General features: G+C 41.4%; 1 protein-coding gene across 5 annotated transcripts in view; it reads right to left on the bottom strand.

Moving 5' to 3' along the window:
* Positions 1-7,136: 7,136 nt before the first annotated feature.
* The window catches only part of PCDH1 (protocadherin 1), a 188,942-nt gene continuing 175,017 nt past the window's right edge, over positions 7,137-21,061 (bottom strand). For 4 of the 5 annotated variants that reach the window (XM_066590562.1, XM_066590563.1, XM_066590565.1 and 1 more), the window contains exon 5: positions 7,137-13,432. In XM_066590562.1, the coding sequence (XP_066446659.1) occupies positions 13,026-13,432 (407 nt within the window). In that variant the 3' untranslated portion in view covers positions 7,137-13,025. Of the gene's footprint in view, positions 13,433-17,985; positions 18,119-21,061 lie in introns of all 5 variants that reach the window. The other variant, XM_066590567.1, reaches the window with a different exon arrangement.

Here is a 21,061-nt window from a genome sequence, read left to right as displayed (position 1 = left end):
CGGCAGCCCCCCCCCCCCCCGACAAATCACTTACCTGGGAGGCTTCTCGGGGCGGCTGGGCTGGGCTTCTCCGCTGGGCAGCTCCAGTTTCTGCACCTTCCTCTAACAGAGGAAGGTACAGAATGGCCGCTGCAGCGCGCTCCCGAGCAGTGACAGCTCGTCTGCGCATGCGCAGAAGAGCTGTAGCGTCTAACACACTGAAGCGGCTCGCGCTGAGCAGAAGACCGGACTGCGCAAGCGCGTCTAAAAAAGCAAGCTGCCAGCGAATTTAGACGGAACCATGGAGACGAGGACGCTAGCAACGGAGCAGGTAAGTGGAATAACTTCTGTATGGCTCATATTTAATGCACAATGTACATTACAAAGTGCATTAATATGGCCATACAGAAGTGTATACCCCAACTTGGTTTCGCGAGACCACCCCTTTAAGGAACTCTACAGGTTATGAGGAGACTTGTTTAGTGTCCATAACATTATCCACTGACAGATACTGTACAATTTCTCCTTTGACTTGTGAAGAATTTTTTCATTCATCTATCCTACAGTTTCATTAGTAATATTCCCCATGTTAGGTTGCAGTTGAGGATAAACCTTGCTCATCAGTTCCTCTGTACTATGAACAACATTGCAGAATTAACAGGTAATCATACTGTTAGTATTTGCTGTGATATGATCTTTGCAGATTCTCAAAAGAGCAGCTGCATATTACCCCGATTCTGTGTTGTGTAATGGCAAATTGGATAAAAGTTTACGAGGGGCTGGGACACATTTCTTGAGCATTACAATATTACAGGTTATAGTCACCAATTACTTCAGAAGGATTAGTGATCCAGCAATTATTCAGATTGCCAGACTTGGAATCGGTAAGGAATGTTTTTTCCCCTAAATGAAGAAAAATTAGCTTCTGCCTCATTGGGTTTTTTTGGCCTTCCCCTGAATCAACATTGTGGTGCTGGGAGGGGTGGGTAGTATGCTGCACTGGATGAACTTATGTCTTTTTTCAGCCTAGCATACCATGTTACTATTTCCTATGGAGAGGGGAGGGCATGCTCTCAAAGGTCCTTCTATACACACACACACACACACTGTCTATAAGGCTCCTACAAACTGTCCCCCCCTCTGTCTACCCCTCCTGGACGAAGCTCTGACCTGGAAGAGGAGACCTCAATGCAGCGCTCACCAGTACCACATGGGCATGAACCATCTCCTGTCTACTTTCTCCCCCTTCCAGGCAGGTAATGGGCCAGAGGGAGTGGGGTATAGGGCATGGAAGTCAGCTACAAAATTTTGATTGGCTTAGCCACTTATACTGTAAGACAGGGTGCGGGGCGCCCACCTACATCATCATTGAGAAAATCTGCACCAAAGGCCATCTGCAGATTTGGATGCAGATTTCCACCATGTACTGCAGTGAATTAATTCCATGGTGAAAAGCCATGGCATTTCCACAACAAGTCGGCAGCATCACTGGATCTTCTGTTGCAGGTTTTTTCCATTATAAGTGAATGTTTTTTTTAAAACTCCTTTTATTTGCATTGTACATTGCCACAGAACTTCGGCTTGCATTCCACTACCAAAGATCCTCAGCTATTGAGCAATATGTGAACTCAGAGGCAACTACCACTCTTAGAAAATAAATACATTTAGTGTCTGTGTGCTCTTTTTGGGGTATTATTAATATTTGAAAGGGCAGGAGTATAAATGGTGACAAGAAAAAAGGTTTTCTCAGACTTTTAAAAAAACTAATTCTAACGAGAGGGAATGCGACAAAAGAAAAAAAAAATGCTGAAAAATTAGCCACTCTCTCTCACCCCCTCCATTGGGACTTTCACATGAGCAGAAATGTTCTGCAGCATGCAGTAGAATTTGCTATCGAGTGGAAATCTCCACATCGAAGTCCACACGTCTAACATATGTATTTTGATGTGAAATTGAAAAACCCGCGTGGTACCAATCGCGGCATTCCCCATTTCTGTGTGAACCCCGCAGAGGCTCGCATAGAAAAGTCACTGCTGACGTGCTGACTCTGCGCATGTGCGGCTGTGCACCAGCCGACACATCGCAGAGCAGAGAGAAGACGCTGGAGGAGGTGATCCGCGGGTCACAGGTCGCATCCCGCTGCGAGAATTCTCACAGCAGGATCCGACCTGGCCATCTGCATTCATCCTAAACCTGCAGATTTTGGTGATTTAGACTTGTAGCAAATACTACTGTGTTACAAAACAAATCCAATCCAAGTAAAAGGTCCACAAAGGCCCCCAGGCCTCATTCCCTGCTGCTCAGATCTGCCCATGAACGCCATAAGCTGAGATTGGCCGAGTGGTCATGGTCACACTGACCAATGGGGGCCCCTGCATCTTCTTCCAGGATCTGAGCAGCAGATGCCAGGGCTCCTTCACCGTACAGTATGGCATAGTTTTGTATTTTATTAGAACTTGTTTATTAGAATTTTTTTTTTTTTTAACTCCCAGAAAACCTCTTTAATGCAAGTTTATTCTGAATTCTGGAACCTATTGGTTGTAGGTTTTAGCTGATTAAACAGCTATTAAGCCCAACATCCCTACATGAAGTAAATACAGCTACACAATATTCATCTTCCTTCATACCCGTAAATAAAAGATACGAAACAAGCATTTAGGTAATTATTAGGAAATTATAGTATTAGTGTTCCCGGTGGCGCAATGCACCACACGGCTCTGCTACATACACGTCACACACACACAGCTCTGCTACATTGCTTTCGCATAGGAGCTGCATGTGACTTACGAACTTCAGCAGCTCGCTGAGGAAAAATGTTCGCTCTGCCGGAATTTACAAACTTCAGCTGGTGGCTGAGGTGACATCGTGGCTTGTCGCGGTCTCATGTAAGCTGCATTAGCTTCACAGCGGCGTTAAACCCTCTCTGGTGACATGTTTGCACGACAGCGACAGTTTGTTACAACACTGGGTAACGGTTCATGATTAAATGAAGGCTGGACTGGTGGTGGTTGCTTAGCACTTGCGATGACATATCACGTTCTGTGAGCACACAGCTGCTGGCAGGCTGTGTGTTTGATATATGCTTTAGAAGGCCCTGCAATGATGCTATGGGGCGGAAACCATGTGACTGTGTGGTGACATCAGCCATGTGAGCAGGGGCGGGGCTAAATGTCGGTGGCTGATCACATGATGGTGACATCAAAAGGTCCTGTGAGCAGACAGCTGCTGCCATGCTCTGCATGTTTCATGCCGTAGGACCTGAAATAACGTCACCAGCATGTGATTAGGGGCGGAACATGAGACGCACTCACGCACATACCGACAGGAAAATAGTAGTTAGCAGTTTAATTATATTATGGATTCAGTTGATTTATTTTTTTAGGGAAAAATATCCTAAAAGCATTCCCCAGGGATAAGATATTGCAATACACAAGAGCACTAGTACAGAAACTGTGGTAGAGATTGTTCCTCTAAGGCTGAGTTCCCACTGGGCGTAATTGCCACGGAATTTCAGTGCAGACTTTTTTGGACGGAAATTCCGCGTGTGGCTTTTTATCCCGGAATACATCTGCAAAAAACTCATCCACATGCTGCGGCCGATCCATTGCAGCCAAGCCATGCTGAAATTGACATGCCGCGCGGAATTCAGAGCCGCGGCATGTCAGTTCTTTCCCGGTTTCCGCTGTGGCCGCCGCTCTCCTCTCTATGGGGAGAGGGGGCCGCAGCGAAATGCAGGCGGCGAGTCTGCTTCAAAATATTCAGCGAAAGGCTGCGGGTTTTGCAGCTGCATTTCTACCACTGAATAGATGCACAGCCATCAATTAAAAAAAAAATATATATATATATATTACATTACAAGAATGGAACATTAATGATTGGTTGCTGCGGTCCTCTGTCACCAGTCACATACTGTGGTGCGGTGTCCGGTCCTCTTTATACCAGTAAGATAATTGAAAGATAATTAATGACCAGTCTACTCCTGTAATAAGATGGGGAATTGTCATGTGATAAGGCATACTGTAGATTTCAGAAGCCACTTCGGTTTATAAGCAATGATGGTCAACTTACCATTGTATGGGGCCTCCACATGTGACCCCTGACACAATCTAAGGGCCACATATTACATTCAACACCCATATCCACCATAGACAGCAGAAAAGCCTGGACATTTTATACAAGCAGCCCAAGAGGGTGGTATGAGACCTTTGGCGAAAAGTGGCCCAGTTCATGTTGACCCCATCCCGCTTGCCATTGGTAGTAAGAACCAATATAGGACTCAGCTTTCCAAAAGACTGTATTGCTAACGAACATAGCAAGTATATGGAGAATTGGTCTGAAAGAGATACCAAAATGTTGTGTAGGAGGCAACAAACCCCAGACATTTCAATACTGGGAGGCAATACTGTACCTTCTTTCGGGTCCCCCGTTTGATCTTTTCCCATAGAGCCTCTGTTTTCTTCAGTGTGCTCCACTAGCAAGCAAAAGTTGCTGAGACATATACAAATCGACTGATATGCAATGAACACATAAGCTGGAAAGCCCATTCAAGCACCATGGCATATATTCATGGTATAGCATGTCCTAAGACACAAAGCTGTACATGCACATCACAATGCTGGAAGAACTGTGCCCATGCAATCAACACAGGCACAACTTCTCAGGTCTCAGCAGTCTTGTGCTATACATCTCTAAGGCCAGTGATTGGCTGAAGCAGTGATGTGCATACACAGGCATACCATCAATGCAGCTAGGCAAGCAAAGACCGCTGGGAACCATTGGAGTGGTAGTGCTAGACCAGCATGGGATTTAACAGATGCGCATCAGTTCCTTTGCTATTTTATGCTATCTTTCCTTCCTTTAGCCCAAAATTTTATGATCTCAGAAAACCCCTTTAGCTGATGCCCACACAGACATACACTTTCATCTGAAGGTACTATAATTTACTACATATACAGTACATGTATGCTACTGTAGTAGGTGAAAGTCCCAAATACCTTACCACTATGACAGATTTGTTAAAGGACACCAAAAAAAATACTAAAAAACTGGATAACCCTTAACCTCTTCGAGATCTGCCAATTTTGTGCCTCAAGGACCAAGTTATATTCATCATCACCTTGCAAGAGAATTAACTTGTGGACATAGCTATATGAGGGCTTGTTTGTAATGAGACGAGTTGTACTTTTTAATGGCACTACTCCAGGGTACATAGAATTACATGGCAGACATGGAGGTCTTTGTCAGGCTTCCAGCTACCATGGGAACCCATTGGTACATTGCAATCGCATTGCGGGGTGCCGATGAGTGACATAAGGAGCCCCCCTTCCCCTGTCATTTGCTTACATGCTGTAGTTGCTATTGATTGTGTCATATAAGGTGTTAAACTGCCAGCATCTGAGATTTCTCTGCTACTTGCTGTTAGCGCAGGAGCCTGGCTGTCAGTAGTCAGCTAAGCCACCATCTTAAAAAGATGTATGTCAAGGTTGTACGCCCATTAGTGAGGTAAGTAAAATGGGGTATTGCAGTCTAATGGTTTAAAGGGGTTGTGCCAAGTTATAAAGTTATCCCCTATCCAAAGGATAGAACATAACTTAATGATTTGCATAATTCGACCACTGGGCCCCCACTGTATCTAAGAAATGGGGTTCTGTCAGTCACTGACTGAATGCAGCAGAGGTTGCGCATGTGTGCTATGCATTTGAATTTGGTTATCTCTGGGACAGTCCTTGTAGTGAATGGAGCTGTTGTACACCTGCATGACCTCTACTTCATTCACTTGGGGACCGACCGGACTAATGTTCTTTGGATTGGTAGTCCCAGCAATTGGACCTCCAGCAAAGTGGATAGAGGATAACTTTATAACTAGAGCCTCGTGTGGCGCTACGTTTTAAGGCAGCAGAAATGCAGTCCTAAACGCTCGCTCACGACCTGAAGGTTACAAGTTCAATCCCTGCGTGGTTCAGGTAGCTGACTCAATGTTGACTTATCCTTCTGAGGTCAGTAAGAGGAGTTATTTATTATTATCCAGTAATAAATTACTTTAAAGTGGGTGTAATTAGTTGGCGCTATACAAATAAGATTTATTTATTTGATTTATACTTGGCAGAATCCCTTTAACCCCTTGAGTGGCACGCCCGGAAATTTTCCGGGACGAGCTCCACTGCTCATAGTGACATAGCCCGGAAGATTTCCGGGCTATGTATCACTATGGGAGCTGCAGAGCACAATGCCACAAGCTGTGACAGTGTGCTCTGCCTGCACAGACCCACACAGAAGCAAGCCGATGGTCTCTGTGGCAGGGAGAGCTGGTTGTTAGCTGTCAGAGGACAGCTAGGTACTAGCTCTTACAGCAGAGATCAGAGAAAACCTCCGATCTCTGCTGTGTTAACCCTTTACATGCTGCAGTCTATGTGACTGCAGCATGTAAAGGGCTGTCACTGCAGCATGTAAAGGGCTGTCACCATCGGACCCCCGGAATGTGATCAGGGGGTCCTGATGGGTCCCTGTGGAAGTCCCCTAAAGGGACAAAAAAAATAAAAATTATAAAAAAAAAAAAAAAAAAAAAAAAAAAGGTAAAAAATTATAAAAACACTTGTCTCCCTTTACTTTGTATTTTTTATTTTTTTACAATCACACATGTGGTATCCATGCGTCGTAATGACCCAGAGAAGGAAGTTAATACATTATTTAACCCCTTAATGACATGGCCCCTTTTTTCTTTTTTCCCCATTTCTTTTTTTCCTCCCCCCCTGTTTAAAAAAATCACAACTTGTCCCGCAAAAAACAAGCCCTCATATGGCCATGGCAATGGAAAAATGAAAAAGTTATGGCTCTTGAGACGCAACTGCAAAATTAGTTGAAATTCAATGATTAGACCATTTTAAAAAACCTGCCCTGGTGGGCATGACAGGGTGGTAGGAAACCCGCCACTCAAGGGGTTAAAGACTGTACATGATGGGTATTAGTACAGTTAAGTAGCCACTGAACTCTGCGTACAGCGTCCAATAAGACTTCTACTTTTTCATTCTCTGTAATAAACGCCCTACCCGCTCAAGTCACATCCAGTTAACCAAGAGTAACCATCATTTCACATAAAATCGCAACAGATACACAAAAAGGATTGACACATAATATGCAAGTCATCGTGAGACACAGAGTATAATTACAATGGAATTCTTTATTTGACAGCTCCGCAAACAGAACAGAAAGATTTTCATGTATCTGAAAAGTAAAAACGGTAATAGACAGACCACAAATTTGTTTTATTCTTGCCATGCTGAAACAATTAAAAACAAGAAACAAAAAATAAAAAAAATAAAAAAAATGATTGTGCTCACAGGGTTAATAAAATAGGGAGTGACAAAAAATCATTCAATTCAAAATTATGAAATTAAAATAGGAAGAGAAAATAGAAAAAAAAAAAAAAACTTCCCAGAGAGAAAGGTCAAGGTTTAGGGTAACTTGGGAAAATACATCAAATACTTAGAAATCGAGAAAACTTCAACGATAGCTTCGGATTATACATATTAATTCACCCATCTTAAAAATAGTTACATACTTTGCCATAATATTTTCAGTCAAGGTTTTTGTGTGGGATTTTTCCTTTTTTTAATTATATATATAGATTTCTTTAAAGATTTATATTAAAAAGCAACACTTTCATGTACATAAAACTGTACAAAACAAGGCAGCATCACAAGCAGGTAAATTAAATTTTTCGTGTTAGCCCCTTTCCATTGGTGGACATTGCCAATACCTCAATAGGTCAGGAGGCAAAAAGAATCAACACTAAAAATCTAAAAACAGGCTTTTGATTATTTTTCTTTTATACACCCTTTTTTATTTTGTGGGGTTTTTCAGAACTTTAGCATTCCATATCAGACTACTCTGCCAAATGTAACCACCGGAGATCCAATTTTTTTTTCCATCACGTTCACGTTTTAACCTTTGGTTTTTGTCCTCAAAATAAAATAAATGTCTTGTGTCATCGTAGTGCAGGCTTAAAACGCAAGAAAGTCTTTTGGATAGGGGCAACAACCTGCCCTCCTATTGCACGTACAATTGAAGAAAACGGGGTCATGTAACCGAATGAACATGGCATATAAAATAGGGGATTCGGTATGCCCATTAGGATTAGTCTATGGTTTTTGACACACAGTGTCACCATTTCCAAAAAATTTGGGAAGCGAAGCGGATTCGAACTGTGGGATTTATGTAACATTGCTAGACTGTACATTATACATTTGAGGTACAAAGAGAGTGAATTACAGCACTAACCATTTCCTAGTTAGGTTATTGTATATATCCAGTCACTCCAAAAGGATGTCATCTATATATCAAAGTGCCTTTAAGTCCACGTCTTACCTAAACTTCAACAGCCTGGTCAACAATGATACAAGAATGCACTGAATGCTTACATTTCAGAAGACCAAATAAAGGGTTTGTGAAGTATGGGGGTTTGAGTTTACCCGGTCATAGATTCAGCATTACATCCCTATGTCAAGATACCTTGCAACTGCCATGGAAGTCTGTTAAAATGGCTTTGATGACATGCAAATGATAGGGGAAATCCAGGGGCGTAACTATGGAGGATGCAGGTGATGCGGTTGCACCCGGGCCCAGGAGCCTTAGGGGGCCCATAAGGCCTCTCTTCTCCATATAGGGAGCCCAGTACTATGAATAAAGCATTATAGTTGGGACCCTGTTACTGGTTTTGCATCGGGCCCAGGAGCTTCAAGTTACGCCTCTGGGGAAATCAAAAATTTTGTAGCTAAAATAAGCTGGGTAATTAACTTCCCATCACCATATCTTCTGTCGCATTTTCACACGAACATGCAGTGGCAAGAACTCTATAATAGTCCAAATGACAACGTAGCATAAACATATAAATAGCCATTTCCTTTACAATGGGCAATTGTTATACCTAGTAAGGGTCCAACCCTACAGGAACTCTGTGATGTACTCTTCTGGCATGGAAACACAAGGCCTTTTGTGATGAAGACTGCAATGTTACAGTACAGTATATGAGCTAAAGTGTCCCATCATGCTCTGCATGCCATCCATTCAAAAGTTTCTTCTAGCAAGGAAGACATTAACAAGTGTACTACTTATTTGGCCAAGCTATTTCCTTGACAGCTGTCATATTCTAAGGTGTCTGAATGTGTCAGACACCCGAGCTGTCCAACCTGGCTCTACACCATTGTGCATAAAATGTCAAGAATGATCGCACCACAAAAATAGACTCTTCTCAAACAAGATTTCAACCCACATTAAAAATGCAGCAACAATTATACGCGCAAGAACAACGTATGTCCTGAAGTGTAATGCAGAGAATGCCGGGGTGAGTGGAGGTGAGTGAGGTATTCGATAGCAAGTAAATGGGAGACAGGAGCTGATAATTAAGAACCTACCCAGACAGGGATGTGTGTTAGAGATGTCATATCAGATCATGAAGGCGCGTAGCATAGCTCTGACACAGTCACCCCTCACTTGCAGAGGAAAAACTGTCAGTTACTCTTCCATTCTTCTACCGGTCTCTTAGCTAAACAATGACTGGAAGAGAGAAGTGGTTATTAAGTAAAAGCAAAAGTATTTCAGACTAGTGATGTGCTAATGAGAAATTAGCTTTATATAGACAGCTGCAGACAGACGGGGATGGAAATGCAAGCCTGTGATGCTTAAGACGTAGGGTTAATGAAGCACAAGGAAAAAAAAAAAATGTTGATGTCTGAATCATCGTCGAACGTCTCTATTGGACCATTTTGATTCAGCAAGAAGACCTAGAAGCACAAAGACAACAGCCATTTTGAAAGAGGCTCAAGAAACGCAAAGTACTCGAAACTAGTGACATCACTGAGGCAGAAAGGCACAAAGTAATGCCAGCAAGGCCCACGATAATCTCGGCTTATAATTCTATGCTCCACAGGAGCAGTCATAACCAATTTACTTGCATTGAGCCTCACATTCTCAGCCTGTGCCTACAGAGTAGGTGAATGTACATTGAAATGTGGTTTCCAGCTAGATGGCATTTCGTGCTCCTGCTCAAGTTCTAAAAGTTGTGCCTGAAAAAGTATAGTTGACAGTACAGATGATGCTGTAGCCTAATGGTAAAAGTCCAGAAGTTAGGCATCATAGTGGTAACTTTTAAAATTCAGGCAGCAGCACCGAATGGCTTGTTGTGACTGGAGCTACACTTCAAAAATGGCAACTTCCATTGTGTTTAAGACCTATATTAAATAAGGTAGAAAATAGGGTAGAAACGTTAAACCACCACCAAATGTGCACGAGACGGACAACTTTTGCTTGCTTAAAACGTCTTATCTTCTCCAATTACTTTCAAATCAATAGTGGAATCCTAAGATGTCCAAACTGTGTCGTAGAGCAAACTTTTCTACTGTACTTTGCAAAAACAAACGCTTGAAGTGAATGTAAAGACTGAACTAGTGATGACTTATCCTCAGAATGCATCAATGGTTGATCAGTGGAGGTCTTCCATAAGGGCCACCTGCTGATAAACCAATCTCTGAGCCACTGTGCTAGTGTATGGTGCCTATGTGCTGCAGAAGCAAGGAGCTCCGAAGACATAGCAGTGGTCTTGAATGGTATTGGAGCCAAAGTCCCCAATGAGATCTATGCCTGCAGTGTGTATGGAGCTGTGCATTTCCAGTAACGACAAATCCCGACCAGATATCTTCCAATCGACTATAGGTCATCAATAGTTGAGTCCTGGAAAACTCTTTAAATACTATAGCCCATAGCAATTACATTTTATTCTTCCTTTGGAATCAGAGGTTGGAAGCTGATGGCTGCCCATCACCGCAACACACCTGTGCCCAACACACCAAGTTATTGAAAGCCTCATAAAGACAGTAGTGTATGAAGTTATTAGTGCATGTATAGAAACATCAAAGGAAAGCTAATCCACAAAAGAGGCAAAGTAGTACAGTAGTATAAGGTGACCAGAACAGATGGCACACATCAGGTGGAGATTACGTTACACTCCAGATTCTGGGCAGGTTCCATTTTTATTTTTGCAATTGCTCCTGTGGCCTCAAACAACATGGATCGGAATGACACTACAGTATATGTTGTAAGAAGGATATGAGGCTATACGTCCTTTAAAGACCAGAAGTCAAGTACAAAGCATTCCAAATTCTCTTCTCCATGCACTCACTGTACTAAAGTGAAAAAATTCTAGTAACCCAACCTTTCAAAAGTAATACCGTTTATGAGTAGTATACATCCCCTGCACAGTATACAAAACCTTCATTTTACTAAAGTGGGTACCGCTTCTCCCCAAAACACATCGTAGAATCATGGATTGGTACCAGTTAAAAAAAACATCAAAACTCTCCGTTCCGAGCTTGTGGAACAATTTACAGTTGAAAACGAATAAAAAAGGAGAAACTTTGATTTAGCAAATCTAGGCAGATTATGTGCAAATTAGTATGTATTACAGAAACCCACACACAGAACTTAACCTTTCTACTCTGGTTTTAAGAATTTCTCTCTCCCATTAAATAGAAACGGGAAGTAATGCCACTGAATACACCAGTCTACATACTCTTGTAACCAAAAAGCGCCCAATCGGCTGTGGGCCATTTGGCAGAGTGTAGTGGAAATTAAATTACAATAAATAAATTAAAGAAGAAAAAAAAAAAAAAGGGATATCTTGCAACAATAAAAAGCTGAAATCAGGCAGACTAAATCTTCATTCAAAGGGATTGTATTTACAGAAGTCTACATGAAACGGCCAGTCAAACTCGCAGCTTACCCTGTTATTGATGAGTTGGATATGCAGATAGATTACAGTTTGGTCCTCATCAGGCTGTCCCCTTGCAATCATCCGTACTCATTCAGTTGGCACCTTTGGTATATAATATCTTTCCCCTTCCACTACTTAAGGACATTTTTCGACACCGGTTTACTAGACCACGATTACTAGACCCCTTCAAGAAGTGGTTGTGAACCATAGCCCAAGGTAGCATCCTCAGGCATTTGCCTAACCTTCATCGAGTTTGGCTCAAGGCTGAGGAGTCCTTACTTTTTAGCACGAGCATGCAGTAAATCAAATTAAAAAAATTGGTGACATTACATGAACTGTATTATAAAAAGTATTTATCAGATGTGATAACCTCCTTTATCATAAACCAACCTTAAACAGCAGTAACCATCTAATGGACGGCCCACCGCATGGATGACAAAGTAAGAAGTCAGCATGCCATTTTTACGAAGTTAATTTTAGGAAAAATGACAGAAAATGAATATCTTAAAAGGTTGAATATCAAAAATATTTCTAAAGAATTTATTGAAATTTAAGTCGAAAGAACCTTAGTACCACGTAAGGGACGGGAATCTGGGTATTTTTGACACACGGGTCTACAAGGCCAGATACTGAAGTACCTGAGCAGAACCTTAAGATTCATTTCTGATGGGAAGATGTGAGTCATATATGCAGAATCTTAACCTAAGCCTAGTGCCAAATGTTCAATGAAAAACAAAATAAAAACTACCAAGTGTCATTCATTCACCACAAAGAGACAGTAATTTCTCCCATAAATGAGGACATTCAACCTATGTACCAGAAGAGATGGCAGCACCAAGAACACCCTTCTTTTAGCTTCTCAGACACAAACCATAATGGCTTATAAAGTCCAACTTTGCTTTATAGTTTCTCATCTTTGGCCGAGAAACATAACGCAAGTTCCCTTTTTTTTTAATATAAAAACTACATTTTTTAAAAGAAAAATGTGCTTTCCCCTCTCTAAATCCAGTTCTGACCTTTACACCAATGAATTGTCTATGTAGAGGGCTGTTTCAAATTTTACATAGGAATAATAAAATAAAAATGGAAAAACAGAACAAAAAAAATAAAACACTAAAAATTAAAATAGGCATAGGCCTAGAAGCAGTTGCATGGACCAAAAAGCAATTGTCTTAATTCCTCTCTAATGTCTCCTTCATTTAAAAGTTAGCCTGGTTTAGGTCTGTATTTCCCAATTCTTCCTTTACTCCTTCAAGTTCAAACCATGCCAAAAAAGTGAATCTCACAGGTATATCTCCCTCTTGGCAGATTGGGAGGAAGGAGTTGTGGCATGTTGGAAATCAGCCGTTTGGGTTAGTGGGATTTCCTCCATAGGGGAGTCCGTACATGGCTCATGGCTGTTACTAGTAAAGGCACTGTAAGTCGGTAACAGCTGGATGTTGGCCATTTTGGTGGTGCTGTTATTGTTGCCTCCAATGCGGTCCTCTGGAATTCTGGGGTTCCCATTGCCAATCTGCTCTTGACTCCCCTTGTCTTGGTAAGGCACAAAAGTGGAGAGCTTCAGGGCATTCTTGGGCCTGCGGTTGGGGGATGGCTGGCCGGGCATCCAGCAAGTATCAGAGTGTCCATATTCTGTACATTCCCGCGTGCAGTTTCCCGTCATGGCTACATCAGGCAGTGGTCTGAGATCTGAAGAGAAGAAGGAAACATTGGTTAGTGGTTCAAAAACTTTAAAATGTATCACTTTTACTATGAGCTATCTTGTCCCCCGAGAGCTAATTTATTATGAGTGTTTTTGCTTTGAGCTGCGAGTCGTGTATACAAAAAATTTACCCGAGTCATATCTCAAAAAGGAAACGGTGACTTAAATCTCGGTGTTTTAGAATTGTAGATTATGGCTTTTCTGTGGCATGCTGAATACATATTCTAAACACTGTCATGGTACATGGGACTGCTTACCAGAATATGGCTTTGAAGAAACATGATGGTCAGATTTTGGCTGTAATGGCAACAAGATGATCATAAACCACCAGCCAATGTAAAAGCAATAATAGTTATGTAATTCAAAGCCACTTCATCCCTCTACCCAATACAGCACCCTTCTGTTATTACAAGGTGACTATGTGAAATAATATAGTCATTTCAGAGAATTTCATTAATTGCATCAATGTCAACATGGATCTTATGTTATATGAATGTAAATGTTTGCATTCAACCAATTATTTTTAAAAACATTCAGAAAAAGTTGGCATAGTGGTTAAAGAGAATATGTTACAAGACATCAACAGCATCAGTGGGATCAAGACCAGTTTAGTTCCTCCAAATGAAGGAGTGAAGTATAAAAACCAAAAAGGACACTGGCAAGTGCATCTGGCCAAAGTATACTTGTGGGGGTCTATCAGAACCATTAGCCCAGCTACCATTGGAAGTTTGCCACATGTTCGTTAAGGAAGGGTAGTTTAAAGGTGTCTATTTCTTTAAGAGTCTCTCTGCATATTAATAAGATGGAACACTAAGAAGTCATCCATTTGTTATTTCAGATGGATTAGATCTCAAATCCTCAGTTTTTTCACTTGTGCATAGGCTATGCCTGGTACTGCAGTTAGGCCCAACAAATGGGGATGAGGAGCAATACCCGAGAAGGCACAAGTGTGGCACTGTTCTAAGACAAAAAAAATTACTTCAATCCTGGACAACCCTTTTAAGACCATCCTAATCTTATGAGATAGTTGTTGGTCAAACAAGCATTGAGCCTACAACCATCTCTTCCGATTCCACATGGTTGAATGCGCCTGTGTCTTGTACGTAGTGAGGGGAGTGGCTTATCTCACCTTACATCTGTCATCAGGAAAGTGTCAGGAGGCTGCCATACAAATAAAGGATGACAACTTTTACAACTTCTGCACTACATCAAGCAGAGTTTATTATTTTCATCGTTGTGGGAACCCATAATATTTCCAACTATTTTTGATTTTTTTTTCCATTGATGACCTATCCTCAGAACAGGTCATCAGTAGATGATTGGTAATCAGCTGATCTGCATGAATTCGGGGCAGCTGACACTCACCAATGCCGTCACTATGGAAGCACATTGCACTGACCATAGTGACAGCAATGCCGCTAATAAACAGATCGACATGGATCCAAGTGGTTAACCCCTGATGGCCATTAATAGAAAAATCCAAGCCCCTTTAAGAATGGTTCAGTACAGAAGGTGGTCAGTTGCCAGCATTACCATGGAAAATATCTGTGTGTCTCTATACGATAAAGCAGTTAATCTAAAACAAGACTGTTTCTAGCCTGTTGTATCAAGAACTTCAAGTCCAGAGAACAAGTCCTATTCAGAGTCATGTCACAAAAGAGAGCATACATCCAATTAAAGTCCCAATCAAGACTTGAATCTACAGGGTAAGCACATTTGTTTCATTCCCTTATCTCAATGACTGCAGTAAGCCACCATACTGGAGATGCTAAAGCAGCTGAATAGTCGGTTCGAGCCGGGATTCTGGCCTTGTTGTTCCTAAGTTTGCAAATTATATTGCTAAAATTTGTTTTGCATAGTGTATTGACAAAAAGAGTAAAAAAAAAAAAAGTCTGTCTGTATGGGAAAAGCACAAGTCAATTTCTAGATGAAAAATGAATGTAAAAATATGCAGTGATTGATAGTGTTGTTTTAGGAGCCAGCGGGAAGCACCAGGCTCAGAGCATGTATATTATTAGCATATACCGATTTTAGATTTCTTAATAAAAATTATCTATTGGTATAGATACACGTCTTCGTTCGTTCGTTCTGGTCAGACGTTGATCCCCTGTGATGCAACAAAGGTGAAATAGGCTACAGTTTGATGTAACGGTTTGCAAAGTATTTGCAAGATGCAGACAGGAGGCCCTGGTGCCCCATCAAAATGTCAAAACAAAACATTTAATTACTATTCTTGCTGAACAATAAACCTGACGATTTGGGGACCCTTAAGGTTCGCTATGCATTTGCCTCTGCCTGTTTGACAGCTGGTGCAGCCCTTCTCCTGGGCTATTAAGAGTCCCATCTCTCCCTCCTACTACCCCTCCTCTTTCCACCTCCTCACCATGCATCCCCAGACTCTCTTGGCAGTTACGAGGTAACAAAGTGAATACAGAAATCTTAAGATACAAAAAACATATTTAGTAACACATTCTACTTGGGCGCTCCAAATGCTCTTACCTAACAGTAATTCACAATTAGGACATAAAGACCATTAAACAAAAAAGAAAAACCTTCGCACAAAATCGGAAAACAAAAACTACCTCTATAGCTATAGCAAAGGTCATCGTTGCTCTAGTCAACAAGTTAAGTAGTCGTCAATGCCAGAGGAAAATCATAAGGTGGCAAATATTTCGTCTATTTCCAGGGGCCTAACTATAATGAGTGCAGAAGATGTGGCTCCAGGAGCCTTACGGGGACCATTAGGTCTCTCATGACCACACAAGTCCACTATTATGAATGAAGCGTTCAAGTTGGGGGGCCAGGTCATAGATTTTGCATTAGCGCCCAGAAGCTTCATGTTATGCCTCTGCCTATTGTCCCATTTTCTCTTTTTAGCATTATACTGTTTATAATAAGGGCTGCCCGTCCCTAGTTCCCGGGTGAGTAGACACAGAGGCAGGAAGAGATAGAAGTCCATCTATGGACAATAGTTAGGAGAGGATAAATGTGCCACTTAAATTGGTTGGCATGGAGGGGCTGTTTGAACATACGAAGGGGCAATAGGATGGACAACAGTAAATAGTCCAATAAGGAATGGAGAGAGCTTTGGGTGATACCAATGCACCAGCTGCATTGAGTTAATATGTTCTCATCATGTTGGATTGGGTTTTCCCCTCCTGGTACCCTCAACAGTTCAAAATATGCCAGTGAAAGCCACGGAGCACATTTCATCAGACACACAAGGATATTTTTCTCTAGGATATGTTAAGAGTTAATATGTGAAATATTAGCAAGAAAACATTGCAGCTAAGGTCAACCATGAGCTGAACCCTGCTCAACAGAAATTGAAAAGGTGATACTGATTTACGATGAAAAGGAAAAGGGTGTGCTTGGAATACATAGTCTACCTAAATACCACTGCCCTGTAGTGATCTAATAGCCAGAAAATATGCCTTAAGGTGGACAAATGGTCATTGATCACACTATGTCAGAGGAAATAGATTCTCAGATCACTGCAAGAATTTACCACTATAAGAAAAATAAACCTGCCTTACCGATGAAGGGGCTTCTGGGTGGGGATTAAAAGTGTTGCCCCAAGAGAGACAGACAATGCTCATGCCTTAATGGAGCATATGGACGCTATTGAGGGTTTTCTGCTCCTGGGCCTGGCTCTATGAGCTAGAACATTCTAGAAGACCTTGTTTGTATTAAAAAAATTATCTACCTGGCTGGGTCTTCTCCTGGCAACATCAGCTCTTTGCAGGAATGCTGGGACAACCCCTTTAATTGAGCATATATGGCTTCCTATAAAGCTCTTGTACTTAGATATAATGCTTTGCCATAAGGAGTATTTGAGACAATCTCGAATTGACAGAAGGCGGCTTTGCAGACATTGGTGACTATAGAGGGGATGGGCTTCCAATAGCAAAAATTAAAATAAAGCTCCCCTTGCATTGATTTATATGATCTCCACTTTCACACCTTGGACAGGTATTCAGAAGTGTTTTTTCTTCCGTTCTGTCCATTTTTTTTTTTATTTAGGGACACATCAAGAACCTCAATTGTAGGCCAACAACATGTTGGCTGCAGAGACGAGAAATGTGATCGGAGATAAGGATTAAGGGTTTATCACTTGAATAGGTTCCAAGGCAACCATGGGGGTTCTAGGTCATGGTACCCCAAATAAAAAAATGTTAAAAATTCCAAGGAGATCAATGAAATGCATGCAAAAGGGTAGGCTAATGAAATAGTGAACAAGCACAATTGCACTTTCTGACCTCCCCACACCCCCTCAAAAAAAATAAACATAAAAATCATACATAATTAATGACTAAGATATACTATTTGTACTTTTTACTTGTCCTTAAAAGTTTTCGGTGTAGAGGCACATGACCAGAAGTGATGACAATGCTACAATGTGTGCACCTCCCCAAATCAGCTCTACAAATTTTTTAGGGGGCTCAAATCCACCTAAAACAACATGCTAACAATAGACTGCACACCCCTGTCCTCACTAATACAATGTAACGTGAGTAGAAGAGGAACAGTAGGTCATTACCAGAGTCCTTTCTACATCGCGGGTTGCAGAGTCGCCTGCCCTGCAGACTTTAGAACCTTATAATGAGGCAGACCGCAGCCTAATCTTGGCACGTCCCGGGTTAGCGGACTATCGAAATTTTCACCGCTCTTCCCTGTGGCAGTGCACATGTATAAGAGAGATAAAGAGAAAGAGAGAGGACGGCCAGTGAGACAGGGAGAGAAGGTACAACACACACACATTGTTCCTCACTTGTAACATATGTGTACTATTGTCGAAAGTATAAAAATTACACTGGTAACATTGACCATTTCTAGTGCCGTCTTACCTGATTGCTAAAAATAATTTTGCTCACTCCAAAAAAAAAAAAATAATAATAATTAGTTCCCACTTTTAACCCTTCTTAACCTGGAAATGAGATGGTTTGGAACAATAAGAGCTGCATTTGTAATACGATTAACACTTGCTCTACTTTTAGGAATAGTAATGAATCCCAGACATGGAAGTATAAAGCTAAAACTTTCCTTCTTGCCTTTCCATGAACTATTCTTGCACTGAAAATAAGGCAAGTGAAATATGCATTCCCAATGCAGCATTGGAACCCAACTAAGTGCCCATAGTAGAGTTTATTGACCAATACCAATTGGTGGCTTCTTTGATGACACCTGGGCATGGTTGACCTGGTTTTCACTGGCGATAAAGCACTTCTATAGATACAGGGGAACAATTTCTGGCCCTATTAGAAGATATTTCGTGTTAGAGAACCTACAGTTTATGACTTTCAATGTATTAGTGATTGGTAAGGACATGACTGCTAATGTTCAATGCCACATGATGTCACAAAATGGGCTCCAAGGGCTCCAAAGTCTACACTGTCACCTCAATTTAGCCAAAAAGGAAAACTTTTCATCTTAGTTTTAAGGCATGTCATAATTTTCCCAAATAGGAAGTGGTAAAGGTCCATTTACATTACCCATAAACCTGTCCTATGGACCCAATGGAGATGATACAACCCAAGTTTAGATGGTGCCCTTGCATGCTGTGCTATATATTCTTATAGCATCTTTTGGGTATAAAAGGCCAAGTGACCAGTCAAGCAGCAGCTATAGAACTGATTAAAAAGTTACCTACCAGACGTGTGAAGGACAATGTACAGCACAATACTACTATAGGGATCCCAAGCAATAAGGGTACTGAACACTTACAACATGCTAAAACAAGGGGACAAATAATTTATCAGAAGCTTGCTGAACCATTATTACCAAGATTTTCAGGTATTCTGGATAACCTAACATTACAAGTGGAGGCCAAAAGGAGAAAAGCTAGATGTAGCATGAAGCAGAGCAGGAGCCAAAAGGCACATGGAAACATGCATGCAAATGAGCAGCAGAAGCGTGGACCATTTTTTAGAGTCTAGAAGAGATTAATTTTGGGTAACAGGATAGAAACTATGGAAGGAAAATAAAATATATAAACAATAGAGAATATTTTTAACTCGCAGAGCCTAAAGTGTTGGCCTACCAAAAATTAGGATGCAAAACCAAAATCTGATCAAGAAGGAAAGTGTCATGTTGAACATGTAGCATATTATAGAACAGGAGGAGCTGAACAGATTGATATATATATCACACATATATTATGGGTGAAGATTCAGTATAATTTGAATTTTACTTATATATCTCTACTTATTCTGAGTTTAGAGTCCAGTGGGCGGGTCTACTCAGCGATTGGCCAATTCTGTGTGTATGCTTCTACAGTGAAAGCTGTCAGTCACTTGGTGGACCGCCCACCAGACTCCTAACCCTAGTTCAATCAGCGCCTTCAACCAATAAAAGACAAGTTATACTGGATCTTTAGCACAAAACTGTATATCCCTCTGTGGAGCTCTTCCTATTGGATAACATGCTGTTCATAAATGGAGCAGCATTTTCAATGTGACAGGTTCCCTTTAAATAGGCTGTATAGCGTTGGTGAAATATAGCCAAGTGTTCAGACATCATCGCACACGGTGTCCAGTCTGAAACAATGCATACATATTTTTGCATACTGTGATGCCATAGCGAGCTATAATGACGTGTATAAGTTAAACTACCCTGCACTGAACTACAGCCATAGCGCTAGAAATGAGCACATGAAAACCGAATAGTAATGCCAGCTATATGGGAAACCTAAAAAAGCCATATGAACCATGAGAATTCCTTTATGACTTCAGTTTCTATAAACGTTTAGTCTACATAAGCATGTGCCCAGCATTGGTTTAAAGAGTTAGAAGGAAAACAAAAATCTGAAAAAAGGCCTACTTTTAGCAGAGTTACTGCTCTTTTCGGTGACTGATATTGCCCCATTCACGTTTATGGATGGTAGTAAAAATGGGCATATGGCCATGATAGGAGGATGTCCTCTTGCACGCAATACCCTTCTATCCATTCCAGAGTGCAGTTCTCACTCTAGTACTCAAATAGAAATGTAATATTACATTTTTTTCGTAAAACCGCCTTAACTTTCCCCAAAGGATTCAGCATGTTGACTGCAACAATCCGTTAATCATTTGTGGGTCCTCATTAAGGATGGGGTTCTATAGACAAGACCATCCTAATAAGCCTAGAAATTAACAATGTTTCCATAATAATTCATGTATTCTCTACAGTGCAGATGCCCATGGCTGATTTGAACCAACAGAGGGAGAGGGAGAGAGAGACCTCCCCTCCGTTCCGCCCCGCTCTCGCCCGCAGCTTCCTGCCCGCCGCTGGCAGCCGAACCTTTGGTCTCGAGCGGGCAGGTACTCGCTAAAGGCAATGCTCGCTTGAGCAATTGCCTTTAGCGAGTATGCTCGCTCATCTCTAATTATGATGTAAGGCTGTACAGCTCCGATGTTGGAAGATTACCGTCAGGGTTCTCTTACTGTATATTGCCAGCCTCTCTGCTGTTGGAGCCTATCCAATGTGTCACTTCATGCAGTACTGGCTTTAGCCAGCATATAGCGCCATTGTGTAACAGGAGAAAAAGAGTAAGCCCCCTAGGAAAACCAGAATGCAAATTGGATTGGAAAGGTTTAATAGTGGAGCTAAACCACTTTGCCCTATGGTAAAGGCTTAGA

Source organism: Eleutherodactylus coqui, chromosome 2 (genome assembly GCF_035609145.1).
Source record: "Eleutherodactylus coqui strain aEleCoq1 chromosome 2, aEleCoq1.hap1, whole genome shotgun sequence".
Taxonomy (NCBI): domain Eukaryota; kingdom Metazoa; phylum Chordata; class Amphibia; order Anura; family Eleutherodactylidae; genus Eleutherodactylus; species Eleutherodactylus coqui.
Note: the sequence above shows the minus strand (reverse complement) of the source record. Positions and strands in the feature narration are given on the sequence as shown.